Source organism: Ptychodera flava, chromosome 8 (assembly GCF_041260155.1).
Source record: "Ptychodera flava strain L36383 chromosome 8, AS_Pfla_20210202, whole genome shotgun sequence".
NCBI classification, from domain to species: Eukaryota; Metazoa; Hemichordata; class Enteropneusta; family Ptychoderidae; genus Ptychodera; species Ptychodera flava.
Genome location: NC_091935.1, coordinates 40,850,233 through 40,866,340, shown reverse-complemented (window position 1 = coordinate 40,866,340; position 16,108 = coordinate 40,850,233). Strand labels below are relative to the sequence as shown.

The following is a 16,108-nucleotide window of genomic DNA, read 5'->3' as shown; positions in this document are numbered from 1 at the left end:
TACGACCTCGCTCACCAGTAGCGCTACAATGCCAAAGGCCCTGTAGCTTGTCGTTTATGGGGTTTGGTATTTGTTAAAACACGTTGATTGCGTTCCATTATACCATTGAACGTGCTTCTGGGAGCTGCCATTACTGGAAGTTGGTAATGGCGGCTCCCAGGAATGTTTTTGGAATGTGATCCACGTGTTTAAAGTGATAAATCGGTACAACCAAAATAATGCAGTAATATGTGGGATTTCAAAATGCTGCGCCATGTGCGCGCTTATTTTGAATGCTACAGGGCCTTCAGCATTGTAGCTACTGGTGAGCGAGGTCACAAAAAACAAAACTCACCGACCGCCTCACCGTAGCACTACAATTTTGCAGCTATATGTGTCGAGTACAATAAAGATTGACTGATTGATGTGTATCAATCAGTCAATCTGAAATGCATTACACCGCGCTGACCATGCACATTTTCTCGAGGAATATACATCAAACTCAGAGACTACATTCAATATGAGGACCTAATGGTCGCTGGACTGTACGTCTTTCTGAAACTACCATGGCTACAATTAATTTTATCCTCTTTGTCCCAAGTTGTATTTATTTCTATGGTTTGTCTATGGAGCCTGGTAGAAAGAGGATTTGTAGGATTGTACACCGCATTCTGTAGCATCCACTCCGTAAGGGTTGTGTCACAGTCGCTTGTAGTTCGATACACGGCGAGGGCGCATGGAAGCATTGGAAAGAGAGGCCCCTTGAGAGGCCCCTCTCTCTAATGCTTCAGGCGCCCTCGCCGCGCATCGAACATGTTGAATCACAAGGATGATTGCCACAAGCGACCAGTAAAGATGTGGTTTGTGTACATGTACATGCAGTGACGTTGGGTGATGAAACTTGAAAGATGAATTATTCAACTGTATTTAGGGATAAACGTTTCTCTTACCTCTCTCATGTACCAATGGTGAACCTTTACCATGATTGCACATTAAATTTCCTCACGATGCAGCAATACAGATGTTTAAAATAAATTGACGCGAACTCCCAACTCCATGTGCGCTGATTTCTAGTTTGAAACGTCCGCCATGTTGCAACGTCCGAGAGTGACCTTTCAACTCCCTACAAATCCCATAAACCACTGGCCCGTCCAAAATGGTTGATCAAGGCGAAGGTATACCCTGTGTAAGTATGAAAACTGTCCATGAATCATCATATCTCAAGTTTGATTTGTTTGTCCGTCATCTTCAAATATAAAGACATCCTTTTATATCAGATTGATTAATTGTCTTGTGATTGTAATGTTTCAAATTAGGTGAAACTTTCCGGCGTTCCTCGCCTGTTTACGAACGAACGTTATGTCATAGTGTCTGAAGCCTATGTTCCTCGGTCTGTGGTACTGTGCAATATGTACGGACCTACGGTGCCCAACGTCTTTTCTATGGTGAACGCATCGTAAACTTGTACTAAAACAAATCTACCGATACTTTAAAACTTATCCTTGACAAAATATTGTCAATATCGACAGCATGGTACGACAATTTGCAAAAAGTTAAGTTAGCGATGTTGAATTAATTCAGAAAGTTAGGGGAGCCAAAACAGTGTTTTCGAGTATCGTGTTATGTCCGTCTCCACCCAAATCATTAAAACGCCCTGTCCCTCACCAATCCGATTTTGCAGGTTGCGTTCCCACCAATAATTTATATTAATAACTTTGTAAATTCATAATCGATGTTTTCAGCACGACACACCATGAATAGTTTGCTAAGCAGTACAGTGAAGTCAGTTGTTCACCATCATGTGAATATTGCCACTAAAGCCCAACCCAAGACTTCAAGCATATTACACCTCTCTATGCCCAATCCTGATTCAAGCTAATCCTGAAATGGAGCCTGTCAGGTTGTGATTCTCGACAAATATTTCCAGCAGGGTTCATAGTCACATTTGCTATTTTGACTCTAATATTTCTGATGTTAGTTTCCAGTTTGTTAGTGTCAATAGAATATAGAATAGTATGAGTAACCTTCAGAACACAGCGCTCACAACAATAGTACAAGTTAACCGTTATAGTAGCAATCAAAAAGATGTTTGCAACATAAAAAGTTGTACAACTGGCAGGATTAAAACATATACTGGTACATGTACATGAAAAGTATCATACATTGCATTATAGTGGAGTGACTGATTGTATAAAAAGTTTGCAATGCTGATAGGCATCTAAGTCTCTTGTGAAATTTACTGAAACGCATCGAGATCTTGTAATTTTATCAATGTGGCTATCATTTTAAAGTACAGTAATAATATAGGACCTGATTTATGCAAATCAGTATGCTCCTGGTGGTCAAGTAAAATGTGCAAGTATTCACTCTAGAAGTATGCACTAAAAGTAGTGTACGTTACCTCTTTTTCTCACTCGTATTATTTTACTAATTCGGTGTGGGGTCATCAATTCAAACAGATTGTAGAATACCCTCATTCAGATCATTGAAAGTCAATATTTCAAAAGTATTTTTGTATATACTTAAAATATTTTCCATCTGGTTAATTTGAGAGCTGTATATTTTTTCTTTGCGAGAATGTCTCTTTTTATCACAAATCTGCATGCTTTCATACTCTATACAGCAATCAAATGTTTGCCTGGCTAACAAGTGTTTCCAAGGTCTGGTAAAAATTGTCAAACTTATTTTAAAATAATGAACATGTGATGAATTAAAGGGCATATTGAGAGGACAACTTTTTATCTTTTTCTTTCGTAAATCACATTTTCATGTGAGCTTCACTGTGTCATCCATGGTTTTGTAAATAATTTCAGAGATGCCAATACATAACTTTCAACTTATCATTAACAGTTTCTTACCTTGTTGAAGCTTGTCAAAATGATCATATGAAAATATATGAAAGATGTTCATAGGGTGATCAGTATTTTTGAATAGGTTATTGAGCTTAATATTTTTTCAAACATTGATAAATGTTAAGTAAACATTTTACACTATAGCCAGAGAGTGAGTGTATTAAAGCTACATGTGACCACATACTCTGATGTAGTTACCAAATCCTGAAGGCAAGAAGTCAGTTGGTGGTAAAGGAATTGGCAGTGTGCCAAATGTATATTTTTTTCAGAATCAAATGCTAAATGTCATATTTTTATCAATCTTTGTTGTGAGAAGCTGTCACAAAAGTGAAACTATCCAGATGTGATCATATAAAGCAGAACTTGCAGATTATAGATCCCTTTACTGTATGTTAATGTCACCTTGGAGTGACCAATTGAATATAAAACCACTTTAAAGAAGCACTATAAGTCATCAGGCCATTTATCTTCAATATGCGTGACAAAAGTTTAAACACATGTCCTAGGACTCAGTGTCAAATTTGTGAGCTCTTACAAAGACATCTCAATATAATATACAATTCATGAAGGTTGACTACTTTCAATGAGGATAGTATGGCATTGCATTGTCTAAATGAGGTCACAAGGTCAGCTATATCAATTCACTCAGGCTAATGCAGAAAGTAACCCAGATTCCTACTGGCATTCCAATATGTTGTAATTAATTTAGTTTTAAAACTCAGTGTACTGTTTGAAAACTATGAAAAATATCACCAAGGTTTAATAATAAGTTGTAATCTTAAATAAGATGTAGTATTGTTATTCAACTAAGATCATACAAGGAATGTGTTTGTATGTAAGGCATCTAAAGTCAACATTTTACTACCATGATGAAGCTTGGAGCTACCATTCTGCATAGTGCACCAAAACATCAATAAATTCATTGTTAGAAGTGATCTGATAACCTGTTCAAGTTGCTACATTTCTTGGTAAGGGTTCAAATTATTGTTTTTTGTTTGCAAAATGTTTGATAGTATTAAAAATTACTGGTATATGGTGGCTGTAACCTGGATTAAATAGTAATAATATACATCAACTATTAAGTGTGCGCAATGAGTTGCTGTACCAAATTTGGTGAATTAAAGTACAGATTAACTTTCACACAAGAAAGAGTCAATCATGGTTTCTTAGAGTTAAGGGCAATGTCAACAAGTTGATTGCAAATAAAAAATGTAATCCTTCAAGATTTTAGGCAGGTTTTCTTCCCAAAACAGTTTCTATCCGATTATTTGAAATGTTTGAAATGTGAAGGATAAATGCATACTTTTGATTGATACTTAGCAGATGATAGTTTTTGTTCAAATGCACTTAGACTGCCTTTACCAAGTTTTCACACCAAAACACAAACTGTTGATTTTGTTGCAATGGAGCATTCTATTTGATATGCTTCTCATACCCATATATTTAGCCAAGTAATTTCGATTGCTTTTCAGCTGGGTGTGTAGGTACTGTAGGTTGCCAGTTCAAACTTGCTGCTGAGTTCAATACGATCTGTTTGGGTTTAGGGGAAATGCACATGTGTGTCGGGGCAGCCAGCTGGCTGGTTTTGAGTTAATCCAAAAGTATTTTTGCGCTAATCCAGATATATGTCTACCTGCAAGGGAAATTGCATTTGCGACTTTGAAAAATTTTTCTGTTTATTAAACATGCTTATATGCAATCTAGACGTAGTTCAGAATTGGTACTTTATTGTTACAACATACAACATACAGAGAATATCTATCCAAAGTTGTGTTAGAATGACACAATAGTGGTTGACCAAATAGATAGCAAGAAGAAAGCTATCACACAAACTCTAGTCACAATGATTGGTATGATGATGACAACATGGATAAAGATTGTGTACATTGTGAAAGTCAGAATACTTTGTCTCCGAAGATTTTGTTAAGTCTAATTTGGTGAATGGTTGGCGCATGTTCAGATTCTGGTCATTTTGTTCAATCATGGAGATTTGAATTCAGCTTGATGTTGCAACAACACATTTAACGCACATGGAAAGTGACAAAAGGTCTGGTAAAAATAAGAGGACAACTTTTTATCTTTTTCTTTCTCACTATATAGATTGTCATTGAAGTGGTTAAAGAACCAAGGAATGGCAAAGCTGGCCTTGGTTTTAGCATTGGAGGTGGCATAGATCAAGACCCTGCAAAAAATCCCATTGCACCAAATGACAATGTAAGTTTTCATGTTGTTTGAGTTGTGATCTTTAATGGAGAAATTCAAAGCAACATTTTGTACTTTATGAAATACCTGTAGGTGAGTATTTTGACATACTGGGTAACTGTACTGTAACTCATCATCATATGGCTAAAATGTAGTGGGAAGAAAGCAACATTCATTGCTGTGTTAAATAATAAATGAATTTACTTTTTTGATTGAGTTGATGAATTTTGTATCATTTTCTCTAGCATGAGGACTTCAAAGCAGTGGATTCATGTATGTTTGTATGTTCAAGATTTCATATTTCAGTGGATTCATGTATGTTTGTATGTTCAAGATTTCATATTTCAGTGGATTCATGTATGTTCAAGAATTCATATTTCAGTGGATTCATCTTATGTATGTTCAAGAATTCATATTTCATCTTCTACAAGTGCCTATGACAAGCTCTTTATTTGCTAGTTTCTAAAAACATCTTTCATGGTCTTATGACCAATTATTTTTATTTCCACATTATTGATAGTGTATGATCAGTAAAATAATCACTTAGAAAATGTGTCCTCAAGAATTCAGTATTTCACATTTTGCCTTCCAGCAGTTTATCAATCTGCGTACAAGAAATCTCATAGCTGTTGTACTTGAATGGTATGCACAATTGATTTGATAAATGAGCTCACAGTGAGTCTCAGTGATGTAAACTTATGACATTGCAATCTACAAAATGGTGATGTATGCAAGTAACATTGCCCCAGTTTAGTGAACAGACCGGCAAAAATCCGCACATTGAGATGAAATATGGAAGATGCAAATGTTGACATTCTGAAGCATTTCTTGTCATTGGATTAAAGCAAGCATGAATACATTGTCCATGCAGACACACCAACTGGAGAGACCAACTGACAGCACTAAAATAATAGCAATGTTGAAGCATATGTTTGTTGCAATTTCAAAAAAATATTCCCAATTAGCTAAAATAGAAGTTGTGATTCCAAGAAACAATTTATTTATTCTTCCTGACCTTACATATATGGAAATGATTTTGAATTGACTCTTTCACTTTTATGTGGTTCCAATAAACAGTAATTTTAAATTTTGTTTTCAGGGAATCTTTGTGACCAACATTCAGCCTGGAGGTCCTGCAGAGAGAGCAGGTCTTAGGTACGGAGATAAAATATTAGAGGTAAGTTGATAGAGCAGTTACATATCACTCTCTTATTTTCTATAAGCTTTTCTTTGTTCAACAATGTACCCCTGACTCTAACTTGAGGATAAGTAATGAGTTGATAAGCAGGGTAAATGCATTTTGATTGGCTATATGAAGATAGATACTGCAGAATCATACATGGTCAAAAACATAGCATTTGCTATTTTTATGCATAAAAGGTTCTAGGAAATTTTTTATTTTTGTATCTTGTTTTCACATGTTATTAATGTTTCATTTTATTAGTCCTTTGGACCCTGTGGGGTCCAACTGACTAATGTGATGGCCTGGCGCATTCTGTATACAGTGTGCCATATGCCATGGACAGAGGTATCTCAGAAACGCTCAGTAACTTTTTCTGAAATTTGGTCTGATGGTCACTTGGGCAAATATCCCAAACGGTCTTTTTTCTTTTTTTGATTGAATCATTTTAAATTAACTTTTTTAGCATTTTTGTGAAAATCAATATTTTCAGTTTTTCCTCAAAACCACTGATTTGATCATTTCTTTGTTTGGTATTGGTGTTCTTATATTTGAAATGTGGTCAGAAATGTTGAAATTGTGGTGATGTATGCCATATTTAATTTTAAATAATATTTTTATCAATTTTGATTTTTAGTTGATATTTAGTCAATTTTGTTAAAGCTACCATGTGCGCATGCGCTGAATGCCAGAACTAAATGTGAGTTAAAGAATAAAAACCGACGCCATCTTGTTTCTCGGTCTCGTCCGATTTATTACATTTTAATCATTTCACATGTGTCTTGTAAATATGAAGTTGACAGTTATGGTACTTTTGTCACCGTTGCACATTTTTTGGTATGAAAGGCTCCTTCAATCGATGGAAGAACAATGGCGTTCGTTGACCCTTCTCACCGGGTACCGGCAAATCCATTTCTTTAGCAGCAGATCTGTCAGTTCTACTGAGGAAGGCAATCCCACTGGCCTGTAGTAGGGCTGTGATGAGCTGGGCCAGAGTGAGGCCACATTTAGTATGAGCATGCGCATGTTACCTGTTGTATCGTTGTTTTGCTTTGGAGAATATGCCGTGATGGTGATTTCAACACAGCAATAACTGTTGAATTTCCGTCTCTTATTTTGGGTAATTTCATCAGTAGTGTGTTGATTTGGACACAATTGTTAACTCTGATCACTGAAGAGAGTAGGCAGTAGGTGCCATGCATTTTCGCACTGTCACTATAAGTAATGTTGTTTGTTTCACTGTTGTTACCTATAGTTTTGCCAAAAGACCAGAATTTCCCCATGGCTACTTAAAATCGCACATCGGCATGCATGTAATTGTCAACATCACAATGCTTGAATGTAGTAGACTCTCATACTATGTATGAATACATCGACTGCATATGTGTAAGTCAGTCTGTATCATATAAAAACATTTTAGTGTCGTGACATTAACTTTGTGTTACCCGAAGCAAGAATTTACAGTTAACACAAAAGTTATCTTAACATTTTTACTGTGGACAAGAATGCAAGCTATGTTGTATGACTCTCGTGAATAGCCACATATTATTGATATTTTTGTACCGATCACTGTCAGAAGGAAACGAACCAGTCAGAACAAAATAGAGTAGCTGTGGTCATGATAATTGATGTTATTATGTATTACCAATGTTAGTGTTTGTCTCTTGGCATACAGCAGATACTTATGACTGTCAGACAACATTTCCATATCATTTTATTCATTTTTTAGCTCCGCTGTCAGCGACGCGGAGCTTATCAAATAGGTTGATTATCCGTCGTCGTCCGGCGTCCGGCGTCCGTCGTCGTCCGTCGTCCGTCGTCCGTCGTCGTCCGTCAACAATTGCCTTCTCCTCTGAAACCACGACTCCAATTGCTTTGAAATTTTATATGCAGTTCACTTGGGGTGACCTCACTTCAGTTTGTTCAAATCATCGTGAAATTTGCATATTTGTATTTTTGGGGCATTTTTTGGTGTTTTTGGTAAAAATATCTTCTTCTCTGAAACCGCTTGTCCGATTGCTTTGAAATTTGATATGCAGTTTGCTTAGGGTGACTTAAATCAGATTTGTTCAAATGGTAGTGAAATTTGCATATTTGTATTTTTAAGGCAATTTTTGTCATTTTTGGTAAAAAAAATCTTTAAAAATCTTCTTCTTCAAAACTACTGGTCAGATAGCTTTTATATTTGGTACATATGTCCCTAGGGATGATCTATTTCAGATTTGTTCAAATTGTGCAGAAATATGCAAATTTGCATTTTTAAGGCAATTTTTGCCATTTTTGGTCAAAAAATTATTTCTCAAAAAGTACAGGTCTGATAGTTTTGAAATTTGGTATACAGGTTTCGATAAGAAATATATATTGAATTTCTAATGAAATCTGTAATTTTGTATTTTTGGGGCAATTTTTGCCATTTTTGGTCAAAAAATGTGTATTTCCAAAACTACTCATCTGATAGCTTTGAAATTTGGTATAGAGGTTTCTACAGATGAACTAAATGATATTTATGGAAATAATGATGAAATCTGCAATTTTGTAATTTTGGGCAATTTTTGCCATTTTTGGTCAAAAAATGTGTTTCTCATAAAGTACTGGTCTGATAGCTTTGAAATTTGGTTTACAGGTTTCTACAGATAAGCTTAGTAATATATATTGAATTTCTGATGAAATCTGTAATTTTGTATTTTTTGGGCAATTTTTGCCATTTTTGGTCAAAAAATGTGTATTTCCAAAACTACTTATCTGATAGCTTTGAAATTTGGTATACAGGTTTCCATAGATGAACTAAATGAGATTTATTGAAATAATGATGACATCTGCAATTTTGAATTTTGGGGGCAATTTTTCCCATTTTTGGTCAAAAAATGTGTTTCTCAAAAAGTACTGGTCTAACAGCTTTGAAATTTGGTATACAGGTTTCTATATATGAACTAAGTGTGATATTTTGAAATTATGATGAAATCTGCAATTTTTATTTTTGGGGGCAATTGTTGCCATTTTTGGTCAGAATATTTTATTCTCAAAAAACTGCTCATCAGATAGCTTTGGTTGACATGTTCTTAGGGATGATCGGATGTGATATATTCAAAGTATGATGAATCTTCAATTTTGTATTTTTGCAGCTTATTTTAGCCACTTTTTTCTGGCCACTGCATTGAGTTATCAAAGATTTCCACCTTCTTCATCAACATGTGTCAAAAATAGTTATTCTGTACATAAACACAGCGGAGCTATATCGGCCGCTAGGTCGCTTGTTATGATATTTAGTTTGTTTTTCACCATATTGTATAATTTTCTGTTCGCGCGTTACGTAATTCAAAATTAAATTCGGTTTTTGCCTATACACACTTGAAGAGGGTTAAGCTTACTTACATTTATTCTCATAGATGAAGGCTTACAGTCTCTCCTCACAAGTTAATAAACTTTTATTTTCATTGAACATGTATTCAGTGTAGGCTCCAGATATACATATGGCAAAGTGCATGTAAACTGTGTAGGAACCAAGCAAATGTTTTTAATCAATGACCCAAATTTATTTTCTATGTGATGGACAATAGCTACATTTGTAACAAATGCCAATAATGAACATCAGTTTTAATTATGTGCAAGTCTACCCTCAGTTCAGGTAGGGCAAGTAATTTGATGTAGATTAGCCATTGTCCATTATGGTACAATAATTTTTGGCCAAATTTTTCTACCCTTCTGTGTTATAAAACTTCACCATTTTCCGTTTTAGATATTTTTCATCCTATTGAGTCCCATTTCTTAATTCACTTTCACACACGTCATAGGCTATTCATACTTAGATTCCACACTTGAATTTACATATTCCAGCTCCTGACAATCACATTTATTGTCTGTTATGCTGGAGCAGTAACCAACCAGTTCAAGAAACTTTCATTCATGCCAAACAACTTGACATTTTTGACAACTTCACATTTATATCAAATAATAAACACTGAGGGAGGTACAAAGGACGTCAGAGCCCCCGGGCCCCATGTGTTTACCATAAATTTGTATTTCAACATAGCTACAGTCAGGATAAAATTGGAATATAAAGATGTCTTTGGAGTTAAAGTGTGCCTGTTGCAAATGATGGAAGATTTTCTCCATATTATAATTTTGACCTTTTGGATGCCCCTGATGTAGATGCATCACCATTTATCATGCATTTGTTCAGAGCACACATGTACTGGCATGTATTTGAACCAGAATTCCACACATTGTGTCTATGGTGCAGATTGTTGTGGTTAGACTGACTATTTTCAACTTTGACATGACAAATGACAAGTTATTGCAGTTTGCTGAATTTGATAAAGATGAATATGCATTCTTCATAAGAAGTGGATTTTTTAGTCCCCGCGGACGAAGTCCGGCGGGGACTTATAGATTGGGTCCCGTCCGTCCGTCCGTCCGTCCGTCATCAACAGTTTCTCAGACACTGCTGAACCAATTTTGTTCAAACTTGGCACAAAGGCATAGCACTATGACCTACAGATGCACATCGATTTATTTTGCGATACGATCCAATATGGCCGCCAGACGGCCATTTTATTACAAATTTTTCATGTACGGAGCCATAACTCAGACAAGTTTCAACCGATTTTATTCAAAGTTGGTACAAGGACATTGACCAATGTCATAGATATGCACGTCAATTTGTTTTGTGATATGATCCAATATGGCCGCCAGGCGGCCATTTTGTTTTGATTTTTTCATGTACAGAGCCATAACTCAGGCATGTTTCAACCGATTTTATTCAAAGTTGGTATGAGGACAATGACCAATGTCATACATATGCACATTGATTTGTTTTGTGATACGATCCAATATGGCCGCCAGGCGGCCATTTGTTGTTTTTTTTCATATACAGAGCCATAACTCAGGCATATCTCAACCGATTTTATTCAAAGTTAGTACAAGGACATTGACCTATGTCATATATATGCATGTCGATTTGTTTTGTGATACGATCCAATATGGCCTCCAGGCGGCCATTTTATTACGATTTTTTTCATGTACAGCGCCATAACTCAGACATGTTTCAACCGATTTTATTCAAAGTTGGTACAAGGACATTGACCAATATCATAGATATGCACGTCAATTTGTTTTGTGATATGATCCAATATGGCTGCTGTGCAGCCATTTTGTTATGATTTTTTTCGTGTACAGAGCCATAATTCAGGCATATCTCAACTGATTTTATTCAAAGTTGGTACAAGGACATTGACCTATGTCATACATATACACATTGATTTGTTTTGTGATACGATCCAATATGGCCGCCTTGTGGCCGTTTTTCTTATGATTTTCAATGTCCTGAACCATAACTCAGACATGTATCAAGCAAATTTATTCAAAGTTGGTACAAGGACATGGTAGTATACATATGTACTTCGATATAAATATGTACTTTAATTGTTTCTCGATATGGTCCGATATGGCCACATGGTACGTGGCAATTTTGTTATGTTTTTCATGTCGAGAGCCATAACTCTGGCAAGTCTCAACTGCATTAAACTTTATGAAATATGGCACCGGTGATAATCTATTAGTGTTAGGATAGTATGAAAAAATGTTTGGCAACATCCTGTCAACTAATTCCCAGTTGACTCATTTAATGACCTTTAGGATAGTGGCCTACATTGGTTTTATGTTTTTCATCACCATGGAACTCATTCTTGCCATTGAGTGCCATCTGTATCAAAGTATTTTTATCACAGGACCTGTAATCAAAGTACCCATTAGCAAGCGGGGACTGTGTCATCAACGATGAATTTTTGTAACAGAAGAACTATACTTTATTCATAAGTCCTTTGTAAAATGAAGGTATTATTGCTGCATACATGCATACATGTGTATGATATTTCATACCAGTCACACACAATAGACAAAGTATGTACTATACAACAGAGATAAGATTGAAGTCTTGTTTGTGCATATACATTTGATATATTTGAAATGATAATATACAAATTTAGGACAACTCAGTACAATGTGGATTTAAGAATGTCCATGTCACAGGACTTTACATAAAACAAAACTTTCAATCGATCTTTGTACTGAAACCCTGAAAATAGATGTGCTGCAGGTGTATAGAAGTTAAAATAACTGAAAAACTTCAGTTGGAAAATGGCATTTGATTTGTATCAGGCCATGAAAGGGTAATAAATCGTAATTTCAAATTGTGAGATGCTAGTGACTTGAAATACATAAATACCATGTTATTATACTTTGATGTTTACAGGCAAATGGTTTAGACTTGACCATGGCAACACATAAACATGCAGTGAAGTTATTGTCTAAAGAAAGAGATCCCCGAGTTCTGATGAAAGTGACAAGACCAGGATTAGTACCACCACAACAATAATAGCAACTTGCATTGACAAGAAGAATGAATATGGCATTGAATTCCTAGCAGTTCATTCAGCCATTATAAATCCATGATCTTCCAGAATCAAATGTCATTTTTTTGCTACAGTACTTTTGATAAGCGACTGACCATTAGATTGTTGATAAGTATAATGTCAGATGTAAAGAAGTGGAAACAAATGTTGTGAGAGGAAATTCAGATCATGTAGGAAACTCTGAACTTGTAGATGTTGTAAATTTTCAATTCTTTCATGATTCAATGTTGATTTTAAGAAGTGATGTAGTGTAATGTGCTGTAAAGCTAGTTACAATGTATCATTCTAAACAATTTAAGTAAGGAACACAACTTCATATCGACTGCTACTATGATTAGAAATTATCGTGTGTATCTTTAAAAAACACTTGTTGCAATTTTGTATCCATTACAACAGCCTTTGAACAATCTCTTGTGAAAGGAAGGTATCTCATGAAGGTATTGTCTATATCTTTAGTTTTCCAAATGTTATATTAGACACTATTTTACATTTTAGAATATCTTATTTTTCATCTCCTCACAAGGGTCTTTTTAAAAATTTCTATAAAGAAATAGAATAGTACAAAGATGGTATAAAAGCAGCAAATGGGAAGGGATAGGTATACAACAAATGGGAAGGGATAGGTATACAGCAAATGGGAAGGGATAGGTATACAGCAAATGGGAAGGGCTAGGTATACAGCAAATGGGAAGGGATAGGTACACAGCAAATGGGAAGGGATAGGGTTAGGGTTTATATATACCCTTGTCTATTTTATGTTTCTTTTATGCTATACAAATTGTGAATCAGTTGTAGACATTTTCTTTTTCTCTTTGTTTAATCTTTTCACCAAATTTTCCAGTATCTTATAACTAGTGTCAGTCAGTTCTGACCATTCAAATGAGTGTCAGTAACATAAAATTGTCCTTTTGTTGATGTAACTTAGGATCTAGTCTTGGTGCTACTGTACACTGTTCAATCCATTCATTGAATACATGTAGGGTAATAGTACCATGTACCAGGCAAGTAGTCAACCATCATCTGTGCCAATCCAAGTGCCATAGAGGTCTGCTCAGTACTACAGTACACTGCATGATTAAATACTTGGTATATCATAGACTGCCTCACATGTTACAATGGAGCAATACCAATAGCCAGATACCTATTTTAGACATATTATACAGTCAAGAGAAAATGCCCCAAAACGATTTTGATGTGAATGTAGTACTCCTGCTTGCATTCATAAATAATATTTCACTTGCTTTACATGGGTATATGATTTCATAACTTCAAAATTCTTTTCAGCTGGATAAGGGGTTGGCAACATGGCTGTCATATTTTTAATGCGGATTTTCTATATCAGCTTTCATTAACATTTTTAGCAATCATAATATTTAGGTATTGAACTCTAATCTTGAGATTGATCACACTGGTAAATTTCATGTTTTCAATGTTATTATCTTGAATTATCTTCCCTTCATCACCTATAGTTCAGTTTATTTTTATACTTTCAATTTGCCTTTGTTAGCCAGAATTTGTATGTCTTTCCTATCTTAATCTCAAGAAATTCAAGATGATAGTGAATCTGTATTTTGTATTTTACGACTGAAATTTGAATAGATGTCATTGCTTTGTGCCTTTCTTAGCCAGCCATCTTTAAAATGATAAAATTATCAGAAGTCAGACATAGATAGCCTGTACTTTTTGTCAATTCTTATTCTCCTTGCTTAAAATTGTGTGACCAGTGTTTCTTTGCAGCTTTTAACAAATACAAGGAATTGCATTTGGGTAAGCAAGGTGGATCATAAAATTCACTGAGTCATTTTAGGTTTTCTTCTGCTTGAAGTAAACTGTTGAATTGCTTTTTAGCTGGTTAATATATTGTGCAATGCTGTAAATTCCTTCAGTAACCTTTGTTCACTTTTTCCATAAAAAGACACATTTTGCAAAAGTCAAAGTGCTTGGACCAATATTAATGTCTTTACACTTGCATGCAATTTTCCTAAAACAAATGAAAAGCACAAAAACAGCCAACATGCTGTATTGTAGGGAGTTGGTCTTCTGTAGAAATTATGCCAAGGCATAATGTGTTGTAATGGGAAATATGGATATGTCAGCCGGGAGTGATGATTTTCTCTATGGTATTATTACAATCCAATCAGTGTCTGCAATGAAATCTTTTAATGATGAAACCAATGAACATTGGTTAGCAGAGATTAGCTCTACATATTTACTTTGATCACTCAGATGTCTTTATCAAAACTCAGCGTAAGCTATGTTTGAGATGTACCACGTACGTCTCCTGCATTGGGAAGACTCATATCCTTTTTAAAGATTGTGAGGCAACCATAGTGAGAAAAGATCGAAAGCCAGCACTTTGTTTGGATACATTGCTCAGCAGCAGATATGGACAAAGCTTGGTGTATATATGGAGTACTGTGTACACAGGAAAGATATTTGCAGACAGAATTGCTTGTTTGTGCAGCTAAAAAATTATTTTGTGATATTTTGACTCTTATTTATTATGCAATTGTGAATACTGATATCATTGGCGCCATGAAACCGTATCCACACTTGAGACAATCTTTGATATGGCTGAGTAGGTTATGTATCGATAGTCATATAGTATGGATTATTTCTGGTTGGGATTGTTACCAACTTGGGTCTTTCATTTGTGTAGTCTTGCTCAGTACAGCGTACCCTTGCTAAAAGCTGTACACAACAAATAAATATACTACTTTTGTGATATATTTCATTTGTAGCAATCTTCCTTTAATACCATCAGTTTTGTCAGTAACATGAACTCACACAGGTCAACTGTGGGATTCCCCCTCTTTGAAAGAATGAATACGGATTTCCCAATAGCACCCTCAATCCATTGCTTATTTTGAAGTTCTTGTACACAGAGATGATTATATCCATGTTGGACAAATCATATTAGCTTTTGAAAAATATCTGATACACTGAAAAAAACTTTATCTAAAAAAACTTCAGAACTTTTAGGTCTCTTGTCCTAAATAATTGGTTAATTAAACTATCCAAATTCAAATGCAAGGAGACAAGCACGCACACACATGGTTCATAGACCTTATGGTCTATGATTATATTGAACATGTACACATCCATTTGCTTTTACAAATCTAACTTTAATAAAATACTAGCGCCTTGAGGTATCTCAGGTACAGTAAGAGAGTATTTAGTGAAATCCATTGGCGTCATATATAATATGAGATTATTATGAAAATGCCACAAAGGAAGCACAAGGACATTGGCACATGTATCAGTCAATGCAAAGCAGAGAGTGATGCACAGCACCAATGTCCTTGTGCATCCTTTGCTGTATTTTCATGATAACATTATTATTATACATCTTTCATTCATGACTGGGGTGTCAAATTGTCCGAGTATTGACAGTTTACAAGGAATGTCATCAATTTTTCTTCTGATCTATAGCACAAGTGTGGAACGCTATCTTGGACGCATTTCTGGATAGCCTGTGCAATACA

At 35.3% G+C, this 16,108-nt stretch overlaps 2 protein-coding genes across 2 annotated transcripts in view; one reads left to right on the top strand and one right to left on the bottom strand.

Moving 5' to 3' along the window:
* The window catches only part of LOC139139353 (nucleoporin NDC1-like), a 40,676-nt gene extending 39,598 nt beyond the window's left edge, over positions 1–1,078 (bottom strand). Inside the window, exon 1 of the mRNA XM_070708234.1 lies at positions 930–1,078. Within this exon, the coding sequence (XP_070564335.1) occupies positions 930–962 (33 nt within the window). The 5' untranslated portion in view covers positions 963–1,078. The remainder of the gene's footprint in view (positions 1–929) is intronic.
* On the top strand, positions 1,054–15,352 carry LOC139139355 (tax1-binding protein 3-like). The gene is made up of 4 exons (XM_070708236.1): positions 1,054–1,165; positions 4,932–5,045; positions 6,133–6,210; positions 12,464–15,352. The coding sequence occupies exons 1-4, from the start codon at positions 1,136–1,138 to the stop codon at positions 12,584–12,586; spliced, it is 345 nt and encodes a 114-aa protein (XP_070564337.1). The 5' UTR covers positions 1,054–1,135; the 3' UTR covers positions 12,587–15,352.
* The last annotated feature ends 756 nt before the right edge of the window (positions 15,353–16,108 follow it).

Bases quoted from the DNA above. Each gene is read 5' to 3' on its own strand.
- LOC139139355 (XM_070708236.1), top strand. From the start codon at position 1,136: ATGGTTGATCAAGGCGAAGGTATACCCTGT. The intron at 1,166-4,931 runs GTAAGTATGAAA...CTCACTATATAG, and splicing joins AAGGCGAAGGTATACCCTGT to ATTGTCATTGAAGTGGTTAA. The intron at 5,046-6,132 runs GTAAGTTTTCAT...TTTTGTTTTCAG, and splicing joins CCATTGCACCAAATGACAAT to GGAATCTTTGTGACCAACAT.